Source organism: Taudactylus pleione, unplaced genomic scaffold (assembly GCF_031769625.1).
Source record: "Taudactylus pleione unplaced genomic scaffold, aTauple2 ptg001845l, whole genome shotgun sequence".
Classification (NCBI taxonomy): domain Eukaryota; kingdom Metazoa; phylum Chordata; class Amphibia; order Anura; family Myobatrachidae; genus Taudactylus; species Taudactylus pleione.
Window position 1 is genome coordinate 811,657 of NW_028286242.1, and position 25,861 is coordinate 837,517.

A 25,861-nucleotide genomic window follows, 5' to 3' on the forward strand; every position below is an offset into this window, starting at 1 on the left:
AGGGAGTCTGGGAGTGTCACAGTGACATCACTATTACTAACACAGGGACCTGACTGGGCAGGTGAGGGAGTCTGGGAGTGTCACAGTGACATCACTCTTATCTCTATTACTAACACAGGGACCTGACTGGGGAGGTGAGGGAGCCTGGGAGTGTCACAGTGACATCACTCTTATCTCTATTACTAATACAGGGACCTGACTGGGGAGGTGAGGGATCTGGGAGTGTCACAGTGACATCAATTATCTCTATTACTAACACAGGGACCTGACTGGGGAGGTGAGGGAGTCTGGGAGTGTCACAGTGACATCACTCTTATCTCTATTACTAACACAGGGACCTGACTGGGGAGGTGAGGGAGCCTGGGAGTGTCACAGTGACATCACTATTATCTCTGTTACTAACACAGGGACCTGACTGGGCAGGTGAGGGAGTCTGGGAGTGTCACAGTGACATCACTATTACTAACACAGGGACCTGACTGGGCAGGTGAGGGAGTCTGGGAGTGTCACAGTGACATCACTCTTATCTCTATTACTAACACAGGGACCTGACTGGGGAGGTGAGGGAGCCTGGGAGTGTCACAGTGACATCACTATTATCTCTGTTACTAACACAGGGACCTGACTGGGCAGGTGAGGGAGTCTGGGAGTGTCACAGTGACATCACTATAACTAACACAGGGACCTGACTGGGCAGGTGAGGGAGTCTGGGAGTGTCACAGTGACATCACTCTTATCTCTATTACTAACACAGGGACCTGACTGCGGAGGTGAGGGAGTCTGGGGTGTCACAGTGACATCATTCTTATCTATTACTAACACAGGGACCTGACTGGGGAGGTGAGGGAGTCTGAGAGTGTCACAGTGACATCACTATTATCTCTGTTACTAACACAGGGACCTGACTGGGAAGATGAGGGAGTCTGGGAGTGTCACAGTGGCATCACTTATCTCTATTACTAACACGGACCTGATTGGGAAGGTGAGGGACAGGACCGGCGCTAGGCTTCCCTGCTCTCAGCGCCTTCCCTACCCCTGAGCGCGTACCCAATAACGCTACATGGATGGTGGAGGGTGGGATTTTCCACTGCAGCCAGAGGGCGAGCACAGGCAGAGAGCAGGGCTGCGCTCCGGGGTGACGGCCCTGCTAGTCCGTACCTAGAGCTGCTAGTGGTAAGGGAATATGGGAGTGTCACAGTGACATCACTATTATCTCTATTACTAACACGGACCTGACTGGGGAGGTGAGGGATCTGGGAGTGTCACAGTGACATCAATTATCTATATTACTAACACAGGGACCTGACTGGGGAGGTGAGGGAGTCTGGGAGTGTCACAGTGACATCACTATTATCTCTATTACGAACACAGGGACCTGACTGGGGAGGTGAGGGAGTCTGGGAGTGTCACAGTGACATTTATATTATCTCTAATACTGACACAGGGACCTGACTGGGGAGGTGAGGGGAGTCTGGGAGTGTCACAGTGACATCACTATTATCTCTATCACTAACACATGGACCTGACTGGGGAGGTGAGGGGAGTCTGGGAGTGTCACAGTGACATCACTATTATCTCTATTACTAACACGGACCTGACTGGGGAGGTGAGGGAGTCTGGGAATGTCACAGTGACATCACTCTTATCTCTATTACTAACACAGGGTATGGGTAATGTGCGGCCCCGGCTCTTATCCTCAGGTTATGGGTAATGTGCAGCCCCGGCTCTTATCCTCAGGCTATGAGTAATGTGCTGCCCTGGCTCTTATCCTCAGGTTATGGGTAATGTGCGGCCCTGGCTCTTATCCTCAGGTTATGGGTAATGCGCGGCCCTGGCTCTTATCCTCAGGCTATGAGTAATGTGCGGCCCTGGCTCTTATCCTCAGGCTATGAGTAATGTGCGGCCCTGGCTCTTATCCTCAGGTTATGGATAATGTATGGCCCTGGCTCTTATCCTCAGGTTATGGGTAATGCGCGGCACCGCATCTTATCCTCAGGTTATGGGTAATGCGCGGCACTGCCTCTTATCCTCAGGTTATGGGTAATGCGCGGCACCGCCTCTTATCCTCAGGTTATGGGTAATGCGCAGCCCTGGCTCTTATCCTCAGGTTATCCCAGTAAGGGATTGATGTATCAAGAAGTGAAAGTGGAGAAGTTGGCCATAGCAACCAATCAGCTTTGAAGTAGCTTTTATCAAGTACAGTCTATAAAATAATAGCTAGGAGATGATCGGTTGCTATGGGCAACTTCTCCATGCTTTTCACAGCTTGATACATAAAGTACGTCATGATTACAAATAAACGTTTAATTCACAGTAATATATTAGCTGAGACATATACTGTGTTAGAAAGGAAGATACACATCGCAAAAGGGGGGAGAGAAGGAGACCACACTCCCTCTGGGACTAGTACTCCAAACGGAGGAGAGGCTCCATGCAATTAACGATCCACATTTCTTTTCTTAGTATCCTCAATAATGTGTTTTTTCTGCTGACACTTTCCCTGCATACACAGGATTACACAGTAGTTAGGAAGACATCAGGTGAGTGTGAGACACCCAGCAGCCGTCTCTGGGTGTCAGGACCCAGAGCCCCATCAGGTGCCTCAACCTCAGTCACTGATACATGAGAGACACAATGACCAGAAGATCCTGGAACTCACCAACAAGATCATTCAGCTGCTGACTGGAGAGGTGACTGCTGGGAATGGGACAGTATACAGTAACACCAGGGGATGTGTCTGGGTGATGACTGGAGAGGTGACTGCTGGGAATGGGATATTATACAGTAACACCAGGGGATGTGTCTGGGTGATGACTGGAGAGGTGACTGCTGGGAATGGGACATTATACAGTAACACCAGGGGATGTGTCTGGGTGATGACTGGAGAGGTGACTGCTGGGAATGGGACATTATACAGTAACACCAGGGGATGTGTCTGGGTGATGACTGGAGAGGTGACTGCTGGGAATGGGACATTATACAGTAACACCAGGGGATGTGTCTGGGTGATGACTGGAGAGGTGACTGCTGGGAATGGGACATTATACAGTAACACCGGGGATGTGTCTGGGTGATGACTGGAGAGGTGACTGCTGGGAATGGGACATTATACAGTAACACCAGGGGATGTGTCTGGGTGATGACTGGAGAGGTGACTGCTGGGAATAGGACATTATACAGTAACACCAGGGGATGTGTCTGGGTGATGACTGTATCATTGTGTGTGTCAGGTTCCTATAAGGTGTGAGGACATCACTGTCTTTTTCTCCATGGAGGAGTGGGAGTATATATAAGGACACGGGGGTCTGCACAAGGACGTGATGATGAAGAATCACCAGCCCCTCACATCACTGGGTAAGAGGAGACTGTCATGTATTGTAATAGAGAGAGCAGCTATGGCACCACTTAGATATATATATATATATATTTATATACTAGCTGGAGTACCCGGCGTTGCCCGGGATTTTAAGTTGGTTTGTTTACACATCATCCTCCAACCAACCTTGGGCAGGCCTCACGAAAAGTGTGACAAACTTTCCCATCAAGGTCTTTGAAGGAAGTAGGACCTGTAATGGTGTAAAGCACACTTCGGAGATAGAAGCATTCAAAATTTGTAGGATGTACAGTGTAAACACTGTAAACACGGCCAAGAGCTTCTGTTGCTCTGATACCAGGATGACCATCTACAGTGACTCCATGTTTTCTGCACCGAAAAACTTTGGGAGAAGCGTTCCATGTGTAATATTTTGGCAGCTCACATTACAGCAGGGTCCTTGCAAAGTCATCATTTTGACACAGTTGGAAGAAAGAAGTAAATGTTGTTGCGTAATTTGGTCTAGTCAGAGAGCTGAGAATGCTGGCAAAGCCTGCTAAAGCTCTCTTCGATAATAAACATTTAGATCATCACAAAACATGACAACACAAAACGCTTGCTCCGATGCCCTACCCATATTCCGTGAGGCCCCACAATGAGCGTCCAGCAAAAATTGTGGTTTTAAATTAATTAAAAATTAACAGTAATTAATTTCGATTTAACATTTTTTGCATCCACCGTGTTTTAATACGCTCATATGTAAAATGTCACGATCTGCACTTGTAAACTGTGGATTTGTATAGAAAGACAGAAGGACAAATTTTCGCTTTGATATAGTAGAGAAGATAGAAAAGCAAAAATAGTAGATAAGCTAAATCCTTTTGTAATTCCGTACCGGACCTGTGCAATAATTGTGTTTTTTAATTAATTAAAAAGTAACAGTAATTAATTTCGATTTAGTAGAAAAGATAGAAAAGAAAAAATAGTAGATAAGCTAAATCCTTTTGTAATTCCGCACCTGACCTGTAGAGTGCGAATGCTATGCAAAAAATTGTGTTTTTTCATTAATGAAAAATTACCAGTAATTAATTTCGATTTCAAATTTTTTTTGTTGACTCCGCCGTGTTTTAATACGCTCGAACTAAAAATTTCACGATCGTGGCTTGTAAACTGGAGATTTGTATAGAAAGACAGAAGGACAAATTTTCGCTTTTATATAGTATAGTACATATTATATATAATAATTTTATATATATATATATATATATATATATATATAACCAAAAAGATCGGGGGGCACTCGTGGAGACTTCACACTTTCACAATAAATCGCAGCAAACCTTTCCTTAATGTCAACGTTTCAGTGATACACACTTTTATCAAGACATGATATTTTTATATATATCTATAAAAAAATATATATATACAGTAAATATCTAATATAGGGATGGGGAACCTCCTGCCAGGGGGCCGTATAAGGCCCCCGGGAATCATTTGGACTGGCCCTCTGAGCTTTTTTCTGCTAGCCTCATCTGGCTAGCAGGGTGCCTAGAATGGGACCGTGCAGCCAGAATCTATGCAGCAGTGCCGCCTGGAGCATCCTTAAGACACTTCAGACAGTCACACCGCCGCCCTTGCAACTCGCCGGAGCATCCTTAGGATGCTCCGGGCATTGCTATAAATACCGGCAATTGTGGCCCCGCCCCACATGTGATGTCATGTGTAGGGGGCGTGGCATGCATCGGGCTCACGAATAATGTTATATATATCAAACTGGCCCTCGGCAGAAAAAAGGTTCCCCACCCTTGCTCTAATATATACACTGTAAAGTTTAACTGTATAAAACTATTTTTTTCTAAAAATGTCCCAGAATTGCTGATTTTTTTATTATCAAATTTTGTAATAGTTGCTATTTAACTCTTATTCAGTATCAAATTTATTAACAATTCTGCATATTTGTTAATAAAATACTGAATCTGGTTTAAATAGCAACTATTTACATAATCTGATAAAAAAAAAAAATGTTGATGACATTTTTGGAAAAAAATATTAGCAGTTAATGACTAATTAGGTAAGATTTTTTTTAGTAGCTTAATTTAACCAATAATTACATCATTTTTGGGACGAAAAAGTGCAAGGTGCAGGAAAATGGGTTAATTTATGTGGGACAGGTATATGGAGGTGCTGTATGGATAGGACTGGTATTTGGGGGTGCTGTATGAGTGTGTCATGTATATGGTGGTTTAATATGAGTGGGACAGGTATATTGGGGTTCTGTATGAGTGGGACATGTATATGGGGGTGTATTGGGGTTCCTTATGAGTGGGACAGGTATATGGGGGTTCCTTAAGAGTGGGACAGGTACATGGGGTGCTGTATGAGTGTGACAGGTATATGGAGGTGCAGTATGAGTGGGACAGGTATATGGGGTTGCTGTATGAGTGTGACAGGTATATGGAGGTGCAGTATGAGTGGGACAGGTATATGGGAGTGCTATATGAGTATGACGGGTATATGGGGGTGCTGTATGAGTGGGACAGGTATATGGGAGTGCTATATGAGTATGACGGGTATATGGGGGTGCTGTATGAATGGGAAAGGTATATGGGGGTTCTGTATGAATGGGAAAGGTGTATGGGGGTGCTGTATGAGTGTGACAGGTATATGGGGGTGCTGTATGAGTGGGACAGGTATATGGGGGTGCTGTATGAGTGTATCAGTTATATGGGGGTACTGTATGAGTGGGACAGGTATATGAGGGTGCTGTATGAGTGGGACAGGTATATGGGGGTGCAGTATGAGTGTGACATGTATATGGTGGTTCAATATGAGTGGGACAGGTATATTGGGGTTCTGTATGAGTGGGACAGCTATATGGGGGTGTATTGGGGTTCCTTATGAGTGGAACAGGTATATGGGGGTTCCTTAAGAGTGGGACAGGTACATGGGGTGCTGTATGAGTGTGACAGGTATATGGAGGTGCAGTATGAGTGGGACAGGTATATGGGGTTGCTGTATGAGTGTGACAGGTATATGGAGGTGCAGTATGAGTGGGACAGGTATATGGGAGTGCTATATGAGTATGACGGGTATATGGGGGTGCTGTATGAGTGGGACAGGTATATGGGAGTGCTATATGAGTATGACGGGTATATGGGGGTGCTGTATGAATGGGAAGGGTATATGGGGGTTCTGTATGAATGGGAAAGGTGTATGGGGGTGCTGTATGAGTGGGACAGGTATATGGGGGTGCTGTATGAGTGGGACAGGTATATGGGGGTGCTGTATGAGTGTGACAGTTATATGGGGGTACTGTATGAGTGGGACAGGTATATGAGGGTGCTGTATGAGTGGGACAGGTATATGGGGGTGCTGTATGAGTGTGACAGGTATATGGGGGTGCTGTATGAGTGAAAGGTATTTGAGGGTGCTCTATGAGCGTGACAGTTATATGGGGGTGCTGTATGAGTGTGACAGGTTTATGGGGGTGCTGTATGAGTGTGACAGGTATATGGGGGTGCTGTATGAGTGGGACAGGTATATGGGGGTGCTGTATGAGTGGGACAGGTATATGGGGTGCTGTATGAGTGGGACAGGTATATGGGGGTGCTTTATGAGTGGGACAAGTATATGGGGGTGCTGTATGAGTGTGACAGGTATATGGGGGTGCTGTATGAGTGTGACAAGTATATGGGGGTGCTGTATGAGTGGGACATGTATATGGGGGTGCTGTATGAGTGGGACAGGTATATGGGGTGCTGTATGAGTGGGACAGGTATAGGGGGGTGCTGTATGAGTGGGACAGGTATATAAGGGTGCTGTATGAGTGTGACAGGTATATGGGGGTGCTGTATGAGGACAGGTATATGGGGGTGCTGTATGAGTGGGACAGGTATATGGGGGAGCTGTATGAGTGGGACAGGTATATGGGGGTGCTGTATGAGTGGGACAGGTATATGGGGGTGCTGTATGAGTGGGACATGTGTTTTTAAGATTGCAGGTCCGTGTTAGAGCTTTTAAATGACACAAATATATAAACTTTGTAGACATTTTATGTACCCCCAATTTAAAAAGAAAATTTACTTTGCCAAAAAACCCTTTCTATCATTAGGTCAGTGTGTTAGAGACATGCGTATAACAGCCATTCGACACATTTTAAGAACCCCAAACACTTTTATTAGGGCCGCTAATCATATTGTTATCCTATATCCATTTGCCTTTTATTGGGGTACAGGCACATTTCCCCATATTACCTATACTTATCGCTTCAAAATGTATGAAAAATAATATCGCGAATACCGCATTCTGGCTTTTGTAATAGGATTGCAGGACAATAGTGAATGCGCATAGCTATGATGAGCAGTAATAACCCGCAAAGGATGTGATAACGTAACATATTTTAAATTATTGCGGCTAATTGAATTCCCCCCTATGTTCAATTTCTTTTCATTCCATATATGTTATATAAATGTTATATTATATTATATAAAATAAAGTAGGTGGACTATTGGCTCGGAATCTGCCTGGTCATTGGGTCCGTATAAGAATTAAATTCATTCTAGACAGTCAGGGTCTTATTAATCCTAACTGTATCATTTGGGTTCTGCACAAATGTCCATCACTCTGACTCACCTGTATCGTCTTTCCTGTCTGGTCCCAACATACCCTCTACATATAAGAGTATTCCCTGAGTGCCCCATGGACCATGGGTGAGGTGAAATATGTCATTGCACAACTCCCTAAGGCACGGCTCCAGGCCCTGATGTTGTATAAACCATTTCTATATCACATTTTGTGTGGAATCAGCTCCCACCCTTCTCGACCTTTAAGATGAGACTGTCTCATTATATTATACGGCATGTATGATAGATTATAGCCAGTATTTTTTTCTAGGTATATACAATTCATTTTTATTGGTTTATTACTGTATTTTATGTCATATATTTAATACCCGATATGAATCTATCCATGTGACAGACGAGCAGTCTTCCCACCCCTACTGATATTTTCTCTTTTGACCAACTTCGGTTTAAATCAGGCCGTACCTTCAGATTACGAATTGGGTACGAGAGGCACATAAAACCACCAATATCTTACGCCTGCCTCCCGCACGACCTCTGAGTTAGTTGTCTTGCCATAAATCCAGGGAGAGGCAGTTGTATATTGGAATCTTTTTTTCACAGCCTGTTTTGATTAGGATTACTGTGGTACAACTACAATGGGACGCAGACCTTTGTTGCAGCTTCACTACCAAGCAGTGGGATTGTATATCACGTCTTATCACGTCTTGACATGTACTAAGCATGCTGAAATGTACAGTAAGTTCCTTTTAAAGGGCTTCATCCTGCTCCTGTTAGGTTCCATGAAATGTGGCCAATGTCCTTGAAGTTTTGCTGGAGGCTGTGCAACCTAGTGGTGGGCATATTCCATGGTTTTTGTGGTTGCCCATTATATATATCTATTTTGGGTGGAGGTTTTTAAGTAAATTTCTTCTTGAAAATCCCTGTCCATCCTGACCTGACACTGGCCTGGTGATACTGGTATCCCCTGCCTGTTCCCAAGTTTGATCGTTATTTATTCGGTCATATTTTACTAGCCAATCAGGCTACTATAGCCCACAAATGGAAATCCTCTGCCTCCTCCCCCTTCTATTGATACGGTAATCTCCAAAGTTAAGTATAATTTTAAATTGAAACCCTACAGGTACCATATTCTATCTTGGCCTCATCACCGATGGCACTTACGTTGTCACTCATGTGGAGCACTGGCCTCTCGCTTGCAGTGTAGCCCTCCCTTTCTCCTCCTTACTACCTCCTCTCGCTTGCAGTGTAGCCCTCCCTCTCCTCCTTACTACCTCCATAAAGATGTCATTATTGTACTTGTTTTTGTTGTGGGGTAAAGAGTTAAGTAGAATTTCTGGAATGTCAGGGACTGGCCAATTTTACTTATTGTGTGTTAAAGCCATCACATAATGTCTGAGCTGGATGTATAAATACAATTGTTATGTTCCATCTTATTTTGGTGACTATTGTAATACATACGGCCCAAGCATAATTCCTTTATATGTATTTTGCAATAGTAGAAATTGCATTCTCTTTGTTATTTTATTTCCATACATTTATTCCCAACAGACGGCTGCAATGTCAGAAATAGTGTGGGGAGAAATCTAATTTTATCTCCAGATTGTAAATTAGAAGATAATGACATCGCACAAGATTCCCGAGAAAACCCCATTACCCCAATTCTACACAAACCGGATACAGCTCACACTGGTGGTAAACAGTTTCCATGTCCTGAGTGTGGGAAATGTTTTGCACAGAAATCAAAAGTTGCCATACAACAAAGAGTACACACAGGCGAGAGACCATTTCCATGTTCTGAGTGTGGGAAGTGTTTTTCACAGAACTCAGGTCTTGTTGCACATTATAGAACTCACATGGGTGAGAAGCCGTTTTCATGTTCTGAATGTGAGAAATGTTTTACAAACAAATCAAGTCTTATTACTCATCAGAGAACTCACATGTGTGCAAAGCCATTTACATGTTCTGAAAGCTTTTCTTTTTCTACATCAGAAACTGCACACAGGTGAGAAGCCGTTCACATGTTCTGAGTGTGGGAAATGTTTTAATTACAAAGGAAGTCTTTCTAGACATCAGAATCTGCACACAGGTGAGAAGCCAGTTCTTTGTTCCTTGAGAAACGTTTTGGAATCAAATCAGATCTTCTCAACCATCAGAGAAGTCACATGGGTGAGAAGCCATTTTCATGTTCTGACTGTGGGAAATGTTATGCAACTAAATCAGGTCTTGGGAAGCATTGGACACTTCAAGAAGGTGGGAAGACAATTCTGTGATCTTATCTAAAGTTATAAAATGGAATTCACACAAGTGGATGATTACAGAGAAAGATGATGTATCTATTCGGATTGTGAAATTGGTAAACAAGGGATGTGTAGGGGAGGTTGAATTAAAGACTTTGAATGGTATGTCCTGTCATTTATTTATTTTTTTTTACAGGTGAAATACCCAGGGCTAGTTGTCCTTAGGGGGGGAAGGGGCATTCTTTTTTGGAATCCCCACTTCTCTAGGGGTTCCAGCAGTCTAGGGCTGGTTGACATTATGGCAGAGAGGCCCCACGCTATCTGTCTCAGTGGTATATTGACAACTGCTCTGGCTGTTACAGCCTAGTGCTGGTTAGAAAAAAATTAGGGGGACTCCACACAATTTGTGTCCCCTATTTTTCACTACAAGTCTAGGCTAAAGGCTGTGAATACTTATGTACATGTGATTTCTTAGTTGTTGATTCTTTATTAAATTTGCAAAAATCTCAAAAAACTTTTTACACGTTGTCATTATGGGGTATTGTGTGTACAATTTTGAGGAAAAAAATGAATTTATTACATTTTGGAATAAAGCTATAACATAACAAAATGCGGAAAAAGTGAAGCGCTGTGAATACTTTCCGGATGCACTGTAGATTGTGGGATGCAATTTATTTCATAATTCTGGAGAGCAGTTTTCAAAAGTTTCAGTATTAAACTCAATCTTTCTTCAGCCTATCACAGTCAGTCAAAAGGCCAAACCGGACATGAGAACCAGGATATAAAGCGTTGGTTCTCACACTCGGTCCTCAGGACCCCACACATTTCACGTTTTCCAAGTCACATAGCAGGTGCACAGGTGTATTCATTACTCACTGACACATTTTAGAACACTTGCGATTATGTGAGGAGACCTGAAAAACATGCACTGTTTGGGGTCCTGAGGACCAAGTTTGAGAACCTGTGATCTAGAGAATTATTTTGGAATGCACATTTCTACTTCTCATGCAAATCTATATATCAGAAGATCTACTCAGACCTCTTCTCTGACATTAGATCTGCTTTTATGGCACCTAACATCAGACTACCTAACAGCATCATGATAAGGATACATTTCCTCCAGGGTTGGACTCCTTGTGTATACCTGTAATTACATTCTCACTCCTGTGACTATAGTACCCATATGCTATCCCATCTTACTGCAACTACCATTCTTTAAGCATCAATCTCTACTTCTATCACTTCAAATACCTGTTTTTGATAACTATTACCTTAAACCCACCCCCCTCTCTTGTAATTTGTTTATTTTGTTTATTTTTTAATTTTTATGTTTGACGCCACAGTTTATTTTAGCACAATATAAATAACGTATAATAGAAGTAACACATGGGGAACGTCTAAAGTGACTTAGAAAAAAAAAAGGGTAATTTGTGGCTTCAGGGCCGGTGCAAGGTGTCAGGGCGCCCTAGGCAAAGGTTCACAATGCCACCCCTGTTTTCCCCCAAACCCTCCGCCCAGCTCACAGACACAGCTCCCTAATAATATTCATATGACCCGAAGGGATTATATAGTAAAGCTTATTATATATATATATATATATATATATATATTATATGAACGCTGTAAACAGCACCACAGTGCACCAGTCTTTATCACACAATTTAGCAGAACTCAGTCGTATTTGACACTCCCAATGGATATACTGGGCGTCAGCTCAACCCTAAGTAAAATAGGCAATAGTAAGTGGCCTATATAAACAAATTGTAAGACAAAAAATAGGGTGACAGCGACCTCTGGTGTCCCAAGCCCGTAACATTATGACTGAGCAGTGTGCACACCCTTGATAGTCTATTTGACGAAACGCGTTGGGCCTTCTCAGACTACACCTCTCCTGAAAGATAAGCATCTTACCATCTTTTACTTATATTTTTTATCTTTTTAAAATATATATATATATTTTTTTTTTTAAGTGCCGTTTTTATTTGACTACCAGTGCAAAAGTGTCTGATTTTATATATTTTTTTTTAGTGCTGATTAATATTCTACCTATATCTAGCCTACGTTTAAAGTAGGGGTGAGCGGGTTCGGATTTCTGAAATCCGAACCCCCCCGAACCCCCCCGATCCGAGTCTGATCCGAGTCAGGCTCGACTTTTCCCGCCTGACTCGGATCTGAAATCGAGGCAAAACGTCATCATCCCGCCTTCCGAGTCTCGCGGGTTTTGGATCCTATATAAGGTACCCGCGTCGGCGCCATTTTCTCACTCGGCTGTGGACAGTGAAGAGGGAGGGTGGGAGTTAGGGCTGTGTAGTGTAGTGTAGTGTAGTGCTGCTGTTGTCCACTACTTCAAAGTCCATAGGGGCTGGCTGTGTTGTGCTGTGCTGCTGTTGTTAATAGGGGCTGTGTCCACTACTTCAAAGTCCATAGGGGCTGGCTGGACTGTGTTGTGCAGTCAGTTCTCCATAGGGGCTGTGTCCACTCCAAAGTCCTGTGCAGTGTCCCAGTCCTAAAGGGGTGCTGTAGTGTTGTCCAGGGGGTGCTCTGTCCATCAGGGGTGCTCCCCCCAAGTGCTAAAAAAATAATATATTTTCTGTGTTTGTGAATTGTGTGCGCAGTAGCCGCACGTGCATCAACAAAGTAGTGCCAAGCGTGCGCCTGTGTCATAAGTAAAGGGCCGGCTGGCTTGACCGTTAAAGGGTGCTGTAACCCCCGAAAGTACACTCCAGTCCAAACCAAAAAAAAATTATTTTCTGTGTTTGTGAATTGTGTGCGCAGTAGCCGCACGTGCATCAACAAAGTAGTGCCAAGCGTGCGCCTGTGTCATAAGTAAAGGGCCGGCTGGCTTGACCGTTAAGGGTGCTGTAACCCCCGAAAGTACACTCCAGTCCAAACCAAAAAAAAAAATATTTTCTGTGTTTGTGAATTGTGTGCGCAGTAGCCGCACGTGCATCAACAAAGTAGTGCCAAGCGTGCGCCTGTGTCATAAGTAAAGGGCCGGCTGGCTTGACCGTTAAGGGTGCTGTAACCCCCGAAAGTACACTCCAGTCCAAACCAAAAAAAAAATTATTTTCTGTGTTTGTGAATTGTGTGCGCAGTAGCCGCACGTGCATCAACAAAGTAGTGCCAAGCGTGCGCCTGTGTCATAAGTAAAGGGCCGGCTGGCTTGACCGTTAAGGGTGCTGTAACCCCCGAAAGTACACTCCAGTCCAAACCAAAAAAAAAATTATTTTCTGTGTTTGTGAATTGTGTGCGCAGTAGCCGCACGTGCATCAACAAAGTAGTGCCAAGCGTGCGCCTGTGTCATAAGTAAAGGGCCGGCTGGCTTGACCGTTAAAGGGTGCTGTAACCCCCAAAGTACACTCCAGTCCAAACCAAAAAAAAAATTATTTTCTGTGTTTGTGAATTGTGTGCGCAGTAGCCGCATGTGCATCAACAAAGTAGTGCCAAGCGTGCGCCTGTGTCATAAGTAAAGGGCCAGCTGGCTTGACCGTTAAAGGGTGCTGTAACCCCCAAAGTACACTCCAGTCCAAACCAAAAAAAAATTTATTTTCTGTGTTTGTGAATTGTGTGCGCAGTAGCCGCACGTGCATCAACAAAGTAGTGCCAAGCGTGCGCCTGTGTCATAAGTAAAGGGCCGGCTGGCTTGACCGTTAAAGGGTTCTGTAACCCCCAAAGTACACTCCAAACCAAAAAAATATATATTTTCTGTGTTTGTGACTTGTGTGCACTGTGGCTGCACGTGCATCAACAAAGGAGCAGCGCCAAGCGTGCGCCTGTGTCCCATAAGTAAAGAGCCGGCTGGCTCATTTCTTAAAGGGTGGTGTAACCCACAAAGTGCACTACTCTCCAGCAAATATAAAAAAATATTTTCTGTGTTTGTGTGCGCTTTAGCCGCACGTATATATATCAATATAACATAAATGGAGGACCAAACTTTCTCTGATAAAAATAAAATAGGGAAAGATCAAGAACCACTTCCTACTAGTGCTGTTGCTGCTGCTGGGAGTTGTTCATCATCCCAGAGAGGAAGTAGGAACATCACTACTTTTACTAAACAATTGACCCTCCAACAGTCCCTAGCGATGAGGATGAAGTACGACAGCAGTCATCCTGAAGCAAAACGTATAACTGAGGCCTTGACTGCTATGTTGGTGTTAGACGTGCGTCCGGTATCCGACATTAGTGCAGTGGGATTTAGACAATTGATGGAGGTAGTGTGTCCTCGGTTCCAAATCCCGTCTAGATTCCACCTGCATCCTCAAAGCAGCAGCGACAAGCGTGCGTCTGTCTGTTAAAGGGTGGTGTAACTCTCAAAGTGCTCCAAAAAATAAAAAACTATTTTTTTTATGTGTTTGTGACTTGTGTGCGATGTAGCCGCACTTGCATCCTCAAAGCAGCAGCGACAAGCGTGCGTCTGTCTGTTAAAGGGTGGTGACACCCTCAAAGTGTGCTACACAAACAATAAAAATATTCTTCTTTTTTCTGTCTTTGTGAATTGTGTGGGCTGTAGCCGCACCTGCATCCTTAAAGCAGCAGCGACAAGCGTGCGTCTGTCTGTTAAAGGGTGGTGACACCCTCAAAGTGTGCTACACAAACAATTAAAATATTGTTCTTTTTTTTTCGGTCTTTGTGAAATGTGTGGGCTGTAGCCGCACCTGCATCCTTAAAGCAGCAGCGACAAGCGTGCGTCTGTCTGTTAAAGGGTGGTGACACCCTCAAAGTGTGCTACACAAAGAATAAAAATATTCTTCTTCTTTTTTCTGTCTTTGTGAATTGTGTGGGCTGTAGCCGCACTTGCATCCTCAAAGCAGCAGCGACAAGCGTGCGTCTGTCTGTTAGAGGGTGGTGTAACCCTCAAAGTGTGCTCCACAAACAATAAAAATATTCTTTTTTTTTTTCTGTCTTTGTGAATTGTGTGGGCTGTAGCCGCACTTGAATCCTCAAAGCAGCAGCGACAAGCGTGCGTCTGTCTGTTAAAGGATTACATCGGTGACAGCATCCAAGTAGGCATGTCAGACAGTCCGTACCTGTACTGGCAGGAAAAAGAAGCAATTTGGAGGTCCCTGTACAAACTGGCTCTATTTTACCTGAGTTGCCCCCCCTCCAGTGTGTACTCCGAAAGAGTGTTTAGTGCAGCCGGGAACCTTGTTAGCGAAAGGCGTAGGAGGTTGCTTCCACAAAATGTGGAGAAGATGATGTTCATAAAATGAATGATCAACTCTTCCAGGGAGACCAGCCTCCAGAACGTACAGAGGGACCTGTGGTTCCAGCAGGGACGAATTAATACTCTGTGAGGATGAGGATGTACATAACACTGAAGAGGGTGAGGAATCTGTGGATGAGGAGGATGAGGACGACTTCTTGCCTCCGTAGAGCCAGTTTGTGCAGGGACAGATTAATTGCCAGCTTGTTTTGTGGGGGCCCAAACGAACCAATCATTTCAGCCACAGTTGTGTGGCAGACCCTGGCGCTGAAATGATTGGTTTGTTAAAGTGTGCATGTCCTGTTTATACAACATAAGGGTGGGTGGGAGGGCCCAAGGACAATTCCATCTTGCACCTCTTTTTTTTCTTTGCATTATGTACAGTTTGGGGCCTAGTTTTTCAATGCCATCCTGTCTGCCACTGCAGTTTCACGCCTAGATGGGTCACGTGTTTGTGCCGCCCACTCGTGTCGCTTAGCATAGTCATCCAGCTACCTCGGTGCAACCTTTTGGACATAAAAACACTATTGTGAGGTGTGAGGTATTCAGAATAGACTGGAAATGAGTGGAAATTAAGGTTATTGAGGTTAATAATAGCATAGGAGCAGAAAAACCTACAAATTCTGTGATTTTAGCTGTTTTTATGCTTTTTTTAAAAAAAATACAGATCCAAAACACAAAACCCAGAACCCAAAACACGGAAGGGTGGTTTTGGCAAAACCAATCCAGATCCAAAACACGAAGAAAGATCCAGATCCAAAACCAAAACACAAAACACGAAAAGTGGCCGGTGCACACCCCTAGTTTAAAGTAACATTTTATGGAATATATTTTTTGCCTGATTTGTTTTTACTAAATAAAACTGATGTTATATATTTAACTCACTGCTCAGTCATAATATTACGGGCCTGGGACACCAGAGGTCGCTGTCACCCTATTTTTTTGTGCAATTTGCAATCGATTTTAAAAGGGAAAGATTTTTATACACAATCGATTGAAATTGCACGATTGCTGCAATCATTTCCTGATATATGGGGCCTTAACTCATCTCTATCAGCCTCCAGCAGCAGGGGGAAGGGGGGCACAGAAGTGTTTTCATAACTAAATAATTCCATGTGCTGCACTTGTTGGTGTCAGGTTACCTCTGACACAGGATATACACAGTCAGCAGCTCCCATCACTTACCAGCCTGACTGCCACTCTCTCAGCATGGCTGCTGCTGCTCCCAGCCATCACAGCTCCTCGTCTCAGGCACTGTGCCATCTAGGGGGCGAAGCTACACTGTGACTGTCTGGGAGTCTGGGACTGGAGTGAGGAGGGAGCAGTAGGGTCGGAGCTGTCCTGTCGGCTGGCTGTGTGAGGGATGACAGCCTGGACAGCACAGCACATTACACAAGCTCAGAGCAGGGGAACCTCCCGCCTGCAGCATGTAGATCAGGGATGGGGAACCTCAGGCCCGGGGGCCGTGTAAGGCCCCCGGAATCATTTAGTCTGGCCCTCAAAGCTTTTTTCTGATAGCCTCATCTGGCTAGCAGGGTGCCTAGAATCAGGGCCGGCTCCAGGCATGTTCCACCTGAGCGGCCGCACAAGGACGCCACCTACAGAGGGCGCACCGATTTTCTATTGGCATTTTCCCTGGCTGGACCGGCCCTGGCTGTCACTGTCATGCCGGGCTCTGCCCAGCCCACCCACCCCACTGCTGTGCTTTCGCCCTACCCCCTATAACGTCACCACCAGCGCTGCCTGACAGTACCTCCTCCTACATTGAGCTGGGTGGGCCGGGTGTGACGTTACATGCCATCCCTTCCCTGCCTGCGCAGTCTTTGATGTCGGTGGGCGGCGGCGGCTGTGTGGAAGACATGGTGCCGGTGCGGATACCACAGTGGGCACTGGCTGCTAGCCTAGCCTGCTTCAGCCTTTACAGCTAGCGTGGGCAGACGGATGGATGGACTGCTGGTCACCGGACCGGACGACGAGTTTGTGGGGCTCACTCAGCGCCATCAGCAACCCTGGGGCTGAGCAGCACTGGGCGGGCGCGGAGGCCTGGACGAGGCGACGAGGGCGTCCGTACGGAGGAGACGGTAAGTGAATCAATGCGGTAGCACACAATGCGCTCTTCTCCTCATCACATCATGGGCACAGGCTGGCTGCTGGTACTGGCAGGAACATAGTCACACACACATCCTGCCTGCCAGTACCAGCAGCCAGCCTGAGTCTCATTCCACTATCTCCATTTATCCAACCATCTCCAGAGCTTGGTCACCACCACCTCCAACTTATGATGATCGCTGCTAATATCATTATAATTATAAATCCACCACAATTCTCATTCCACTATCTCTAATCCGTGAACCATCTCCAGAGCTTGGTCACCACCATCTGAGATGTCCCTTGATTACTCCTGTACTTTGAAATTCGCTCAGCACCCACATGGGGATTTCTGCAATCAGCCATCTTTCTCTAGAGTACCACATACAGCCTGTCAGTGCCAGCAGCCAGCCCATGAGTAACAAAACGGTGAAGTGTGTGGTCCACTCCAGTCCACTCTCCACACAACACACTTCAGTCGGTCACACTGCTGCCCTTACAGCTCCCCGGAGTATCCTGAGGAGGATGCTTCGGGCATTGCTATAATCACTGGCAATTGTGGCCCTGCCCCTTGTGTGACGTCACATGGAGGGGCGTGGCCATCCTTCAGGCTTCTGATATGTGGACTGAGAAGCGCCCTCTAGTGGCCGGCGCCCTAGGTAGCTGCCTAAGTTTGACTAGTGGTCGCGCCGGTCCTGTGTGGCTTTCTTAAACTTAAGTGTCACATACTGAGCCAATAACTTTTGGGATAGTGACCACACCCACATATTTAGCAGTTTGTAAATTTATTTTAATATGAACTCCTAAAAGGACAGTGTAACCTCACCAAAACATATAGTACATGTCACAATGCGTTCAAAGGTTATTAAAAAAAACACACACACCATACGTAGCTACAGTATATGTTATGTAACAGTCATTCCTTTTGGTGTGTTATAATGTAATTGGTCCTAGAGCGTCTAGCTCTGCTGCTTTCCTTTACCTGTACACTTCCACGCTGTATCCATCGCTGACACTGCACAGTGCTTGTGCTACGCTCAGTGCCAAAAGTGACATTCATTGATAGATGTAATGGAGATTTCTACTTCAGGGTCCATAGGGGGTCTACAGGGTTGACCTTGGGGTATAGGTTGGGAACCAAATCCGGGCACCACGCAGTTAAAGCTTTCAGCTCCCAGGATGCACTGGGTCCATTCTCCATATAAACCCGCCCCCAAGCCAGAGGCACCTCAGTTTTAATTGGTGCCCGGCTGGAGTCGGGTCACCCTGTGCGCAGGGGGGCTGCATAGCAGTTACAGATCTGGGGGTGGCGGGACCCCAGAGTCTGTACTAGCCGGGCTCTGGAGAATCCCAAGACTGCTGCCGGAGCGCCGGGGATCAGGTAAGCCGCAGGTCACCGCTTGCGGTGACTCGCATGTAAATGCAGTCTTCAGCCTCCGATCTCTGGGGACAGACCAGAGGCGCTAGCGGTGGTGGCGGGCTCACCCTCTCTGGAGGCATACCCCGCGGGACCACTAGACCACCAGGGAGTAATTGCCGGTACCAGGAACCGGCGTCCCAGGGGTTAAATGCTAGCCAGGGGAGAGAGCCTTCCCTGTCTAGCGGCTCCTCAGCTCAGCGCGCCTTTCCAGTGCATGGTCTGGCATCCCAGCGCTGCTTCCTCCGTGGGCCACGCTCCTCTGACATCTCCAGGCGCCCATTTTCTCTATGGTGTAGCAGCAGATCTCCTGGGATGACAGTGAGTCCAGTCCCCCTGTGTACCTCACCATTTAGGTCAGTGTACACTGCACTATAGCCTCCCAGACACTGAATCTGGGCAGTTGACTGTAGCGACATTTGCAGTATATTACATGTAATGTTTATGTATATATATTTCTGCATTGTATGTGACTTATGCTAGTGCTGACTGTCTGTGCTTTATTCTCTCACCTGTCAGTGTATATCTATCCCTTTTCTTTACAATCTGCCCTAATACAGGTGTACCTAGGGTGGTTCTGAGACCTCACATATATATATACCTGTCATTATTTGTGAGGTTTGTCACATACTGTTGCGTGATGCACGTTGCCATATTTTAGGTGGAATTATGTGTTGCATACGCTGATAATGGGTCCCTGCAGCTAATCTTAGTGCCAGTCAGGACCAGTATAGCGCTGCTTGATATTTCCATGGTCAGATATACTTGACCAGGAAATGGAGCACGATACTGCACCCAATTTTGCTATCCTGCAAGTCATGTGCTGCAGGTGTGAGTACAGAGGATTTGACTCAGGAAGGGTTATGTAGAACTGCCGGGCCCTTTAATGGACCCCTTGGGCGGTTTGTTCCTTGGCCTCCATTGCGGAACGCCGGGCGGCCCCCATAGTTATAACTAGAGATGTGCACTGACACCCGTGTTTTGGTTTTGGATCTGGATCTCCCCTGGTTTTGGATTTGAATCTGGTTTTGGATTTTTTTTTGGTGTTTTGTTTTTCGGTTTTGGTTTTGGATCTGGATTTTTTTTTCAAAATATGATAAAAACAGCTATTTGGGCCTTTTTTTGTCCCTACAGTATTATTAACCTCAATAACAATTATTTCTAGTCATTTCCAGTCAATTTTGACCACTTCACACAATATTGTTCACCAACATAGGCATAGGCCAAACCAACTAACAAGTACGTTCAATAGAAATTAACAATGCAACTCAGAAATTTACTAAAAATCGACATCATGCCTGGAATATCCTTGCTCAAAACAATTAGTCGCCCCCAGCACATACCTCATCTCACTGCCCAGTCTGTATTTTCCTCATGGAGGTGCCGGGCCACCAATGACTGACCCTTGTAAAGCCCCGATCAATCAGACTTTTTCTTGAACAGTTCCCCAAAATCTCCCTGACCATTAAAAACAGTGCTCGTACCTTCCGCACCTGTGAGTCAGAAACAGTACAGGTCAGATACAGTGTGGGTTACAGTGCAGGTCTAATATATTGCGGGATACGGTGTGGGTTGGATACAGTGTGGGATACATAGTGGGTTGGATGCAGTGCAGGTTGGATACACCAAAAGTACACTTACTGTGACAGCAGTGTCGACAGCACATGGGATGGCAGTGCTGCAGGGATGGCAGTGTCCTCAGTGAAGGGTACCGGCGATGTCGGCAGTGCTGGGGTGCCAGCGGTTTCTTCAGTGCAGGTTTGCTGGCTGTATCGGCAGCACGGGGGTTGCCGACGGTGTCCTCAGAACATGGAATGGCAGTGTGGGAGTGCTGGCAGTGTCCTCAGTGCAGGGTACCGGCGATGTCGGCAGAGCGGGGGTGCCAGCGGTGTCCTCAGTGCAGGTTTGCTGACTGTGTTGTCAGTGCAGGGTTGTTCTCAATGCAGGGTGTCAGCACGGGGCTGCCGGCGGTGTCAGCAGTGGGGTTGCCGACAGCTGGTGTGTCGTCAGAGGGGGGTGCCGGCAGCAGGTTTGTTGGCAGTGGGGGGTGCCAGCAGCGGGAGATGCCGGCAACGGGAACCAGCGCCATCTTTTTTTTCCCCTGCATTCAATGAGCTTAACGCTGATTGGCTGAGAGCCGTGACAGACGGCTCTGTCTGCCAATCAGCGCTTTGCCCATTGAAGGCAAAGGGATTTTTAAAAATGGCCGCTGGAGCAAAACCTCGATATCTGACAGCAGATCGCGAGGTTTTGCCTCGATTAGGGATCCGGGGCAGGAGGAGAGATACGAGGGGCGCCTAGGATCGCCCCGGATCCCCGAAATTCGGGTGGGTTTGGTTCTCTGAGAACCGAACGCTCTCATCTCTAATGGAATCCATCACAAAGTAGAGAAATAACACACTGTGTAAAAGGCAAGTCTTAACAAAGCAAAACACACTAGCAAAGTACAGCGTTCAGCAGGATATAAAACCAAGCCTCACTAGTCACTGAGCAGTGTGCACAGATCTAACATGGATGCTGCCTTTTATACCCCCTAGATAAGCCCTCCCCTTGTGTCATTCCAACAGATGCATCGTGTGTGTATTTGCTGCATACGATTGATCGTAAATGATTTACAATCGTTTAAGATACATCGGATCGTATGGTCGTTTGTAGAATCGCACCATCTGTAAATACAAATCGTACAGAATGTTAAGGGAAGAATTTTCATGTTAATCGTATGCGAGATCGGATCGGATACAAATCGCCCCGTGTATGGCGGCCTTAAGACAGATATACACTTTCTGAAGATGCTGCAAGTGGATATCTCAGTTTTGTGAAAATCGCCCATGACATTAGCAAACGACGCAGACACAACTGCAGCAAACGATGCAGACACAACTGAAGCAAACGACGCAGACACAACTGCAGCAAACGACGCAGACACAACTGCAGCAAAGACACAGACACAACTGCAGCAAACGACGCAGACACAACTGTAGCAAACGACGCAGATACAACTGCAGCAAACGACGCAGACACAACTGCAGCAAACGAAGCAGACACAACTGCAGCAAACGACGCAGACATGGCCACACCTGCATCTGACTCAAAATTAGCCCTTAAGGGTTATATATACTGAATCTTCTAAAATAGACAATTGGTGATGTTGTACGATGCAACCAATCAGATTAAGAGGGGTATTCAATATGGGAGCGAAAAATCCGTGCTGGACTTTTCGCTCCACATCAGAGATTTTCCTGAGATAAAGTATCGGGCGCGCGCCCGTTTTATCCCTGTATTCAATATAAATCCTACGAAAACGGGAACGTGCGAAGTGGGATTTGAGATAAAATACGAAATTTATCTGGAAAAAATTGTAGGACCCCCCTAAAACTGTAAAAACATGGGGGATCACTATGGGTACCCCTGTTTTAGCCTGAAAATGAAAGTCGGGGATTTAAATAGCTGCGGCAGGTGCTTTTTTCCCGACATTGAAGAAGTGATGCAGAAGAGCACTTAGGTTATTTTTTTCATTTTTTAAGTGGTCCCATCAAATTTGGGGTACATGAAAATGGGTACTAACATATTTTGATGTCCCTAAAGTAATTTTTAAAAAATTCTGCAATTGTGCACCTGCCGCTATAAATCTATTCTAGAATACACCTGCCGCATACTTGCAGAATAGCCCTGAACCTATTTCCCTAGTGTTAAACACTTTTTTCCCTTTTTTTTTTTTCACCCCAACTTTTAAATTAATTTTTTGGGGTGTCCCTATTTTGTTTTTACATTTTTTTTGACACAGTTATTTTTAAAATGTCATTCCCAGGGGTGCAGGCTATTTTTTTTTAAGCCTGCACCCCTAAACCCGAATTCTGCACTTTTTTTCGACACCTATTCAGTGGTGAAAAGTTATCCCCGTTTTTTTTCAAAGACTTTTCGAACCTGCGAAAAGTCTTTGAAATTGAATATGGTGTAAAACCAAAACCTGCGATAATGATGTCATAGGTGCGAAAACATCGCAAAAACAGAGTTTTCGCTCCATATTGAATACCCCTATATGTGTATTATTTTCTAGAATGCAATAGAGAAATGATAGGTAGAATCTGGTTGGTTGCTATAGGCAACATCAACACTTCTGTTTTGTGTAGTACTCCGATGTTAGAGGATTGGCACATGTGCAGGGTCTGTATTGCACATGCTCCGGCATTCTACTGCAAGATCTCTCACAGTTTCCCGGGTTACTCAAATAGCCGATGGTCTTGCAAAATATCCGATGCTGCGTCTTTATACGCAGCACTCAGATCTACGATGCTGTCAGGAGGCGTCTCTTTAAACCAGACGCCTCCTGCTGTATAGTTGAAGGGTGTCGCACAGCTGTTTTACCTGTAGCTGTACAATACTGTACGACTCTGTATCAGGCCCATAGTATAGTATGTTATTAGCACAATGGGTTACGTAGGATAACTCACACGCACATCAGAAAAGTTAAAAACTGGCATATCAGGGGCAAACAAGCTGGTAACTACTAATAGATCAATGCCAGGCATAATGCTTATTAATCATTTTTTTATTATTGGTTATTGCTATTTTCTATTTATTGCACCTTGTGTACACACCTATACAATCTACAACTTGCCATCCCCGAAGCTCATCTGTCTATAATATTGGAAGAAAAGATTGTACCACCATACACTGGGGGGTCATTCAGACGCGGTTGCAAGCACCGATGTGCTCGCAACCGGGTCGATGGGTGGCCTTGCGCACGCGCAGCGGCCGCACTGCGCATGCGCAAGCCCCGTAGCGAGAGAGAAACTCTCTCGCTCCGGAGCTCACTACAAAAGGGGCGGCTGTCGATGTTGATCGACAGCTCACCCCTTTTTGTAGGCGGACAGGGGGGTGATTTCCAAAAACGCCTACCGTTTTGTGGGCGGCCGCACTGACATCATCCTGGGGGCTTGCGAGTGCCCAGACCCAACCTTAGGATCTGGTCGCAAGCCCCGATGGTCGCGATGGTGATCACCATCGCGACCATCATCCCTGGTCGCTAGCTAAGCTGTGGGTGGTAACCCACAGCTTAGCTTGCGACCAGGAGGCCGCACCAAAATAACAGAAGCGCCCGCCCTCATTCAGAGAGAGTGATCGCTTCTTGCGACCGCCTCTGAATGAGGTCCACAATCTACAGATGTCAGGCTATGCTGATGCCAGATGTAAACACAATTAGCATAACGGGCTGGAAAAGGGCGTGATTAACAGCAAATAAACAAACTTACAGGGAGCGGGATGTACTAACCGTGCGGAGTACATCCCGCCAGTCACCGCTTCCTTACTGATCGCATATGCAATCAGTACAGCAAAGGACAGCTCTTCCAATAAGAACTGTCCTTTGCGATCAACGCTGCGCCCTGGACATCCGGGTTTATGAACCAGGAGTCCATCTGCGCATGCATGCGCAGAGTGACGCGGTGGCTGCAGGGCATGCTGGGATCCCTCAAAAGTTGGTGTTACCCTGTGGTACCCCCATATTTGTGTCCCAAATAGGGGTCCCCCAATTTTTTTTTTGTATGTACACATAGGTATACTGCAGCCCCATTCCTTATAATAAGCAGATATAGTGACCCTGCCTCTGGTAGTCCCTTCTGGGCTTGTGCAACCCAAGGGAAGATTAGTGCTCTGTCCAGCGACCCAGAAACCCGGGAAATCGCCCCCCCCCATTGATTGGCCCCCCAGGTTGCAGGGCAGAGGGATCTGTGGGTGGTCTGCTACTGGATCCCCTGGTCCAATCATTATTCCCGGACTGTGCCAGGGAGGAGGGCCAGAGAAGGCACCAAAGTTATAAATAATGGTTCCCAAGAGCCCGGAGAGACCTGCCGGGCTGATGCCCTGTGAGATGGGCTGAATGTGGACAGCACTGCTATCACGAACTAAAGAGCTGGCCGGGCTGCTGGGAGGATCCCCGCTGTGGGGGAGAAGGATTGCGGGATGGAGTGGGGAGTGCTGCTGAACCTGCCACCCCCTAGGAGAGTGCCGCCGGGACTGTCTGGAGTGGCACCTGCCTGACTCACCTGTCACTGTTGACTGTTGCTAGGACCCAGGAAAGGGTCCCACTGCTGCTGACTGGGGAGCGCTGCTGCCGGGGAAGTGAAGTGGCATCCGGACCCACCGACATCGCTTCTGTCTACCCCGCTAGAAAGAGCTGCCGCAGTGGACTGCTGGGAGTGCTGAAGGACTCGGGGAGAACACCCCTTCAGCCGCAGGCTACCTGGAGCAGTGCCCGCGGACCAGAGGACCCCCGCTGAGAAGCTGGTGACTGTTGCCGGAGCCAGAAGATCTCTGCTGTCTGGAGCTAGATGCAGCCACCACTCAAGGGGATCCCCGTTTAGAGGAAGACCCCACGCAGAGGATGAATTGGACTGCTGGCTAGCGTGGGCAACGAAGAGGACAGCCCCAGAAGAGGAGTGAGACTGTCGCCGGGGAGAGGACGCGCTGCTGGGTGAGAGTGAACGCCGCTGAGGAGGATCGTTGCCGGATAAAGGAGCTGTGCCATATGGTGAAGAGGACGACGCGGAGAACCGGAGCGTGGGGAGGAGGATCTGCGATACCGCTGACAGCTGGCCCCCTGCACGGAGCCCTGAAGGAAGAAGCACTGTCGGATGCTGTAATGGATATCCCTGATTGAGGAGCTGCGTCTGCTGTTGTGTTAAGGGGTCACTGGGAGATCTTGCTATCTTAACCTGTGCAGTGTTGCCTGCTGCCGGACCCTGTGGAGCAGATTATCCAGCTCATGTGCCTCCGGACATAGCAACTAAGCGCAGCCTGGTGCGGTGCTCTGCATCCCGGGCTGTGCCTGTTCCAGTATCGAGGAATCCGTTTGGGCGGAAGAGCCCCTGCCTGTGGTGAGACTGTGTCTACCCCTTTACTCCTCCCCATAATGCCTTCTAGTGTGTCCCCAGCCCTTTTAGTGGGTCCCTTCTCCCCTCCTAGGAGCTGCCGCCGTGCAGTTGTGCCCAGTACCTACTCTTAGGGCTCTATTTACTACAA

At 46.4% G+C, this 25,861-nt stretch overlaps 1 protein-coding gene and 1 pseudogene across 1 annotated transcript in view; one reads left to right on the forward strand and one right to left on the reverse strand.

Moving 5' to 3' along the window:
* Window positions 1-10,166, forward strand: part of LOC148436279 (uncharacterized) — a 193,352-nt gene extending 183,186 nt beyond the window's left edge. The window contains exons 8-9 of the mRNA XM_088465080.1: window positions 9,445-9,898; window positions 10,052-10,166. Of these exons, the coding sequence (XP_088321206.1) occupies window positions 9,445-9,898; window positions 10,052-10,166 (569 nt within the window). The remainder of the gene's footprint in view (window positions 1-9,444; window positions 9,899-10,051) is intronic.
* Window positions 4,185-7,363, reverse strand: LOC148436284 (uncharacterized; annotated as a pseudogene).
* Window positions 10,167-25,861: the final 15,695 nt, after the last annotated feature.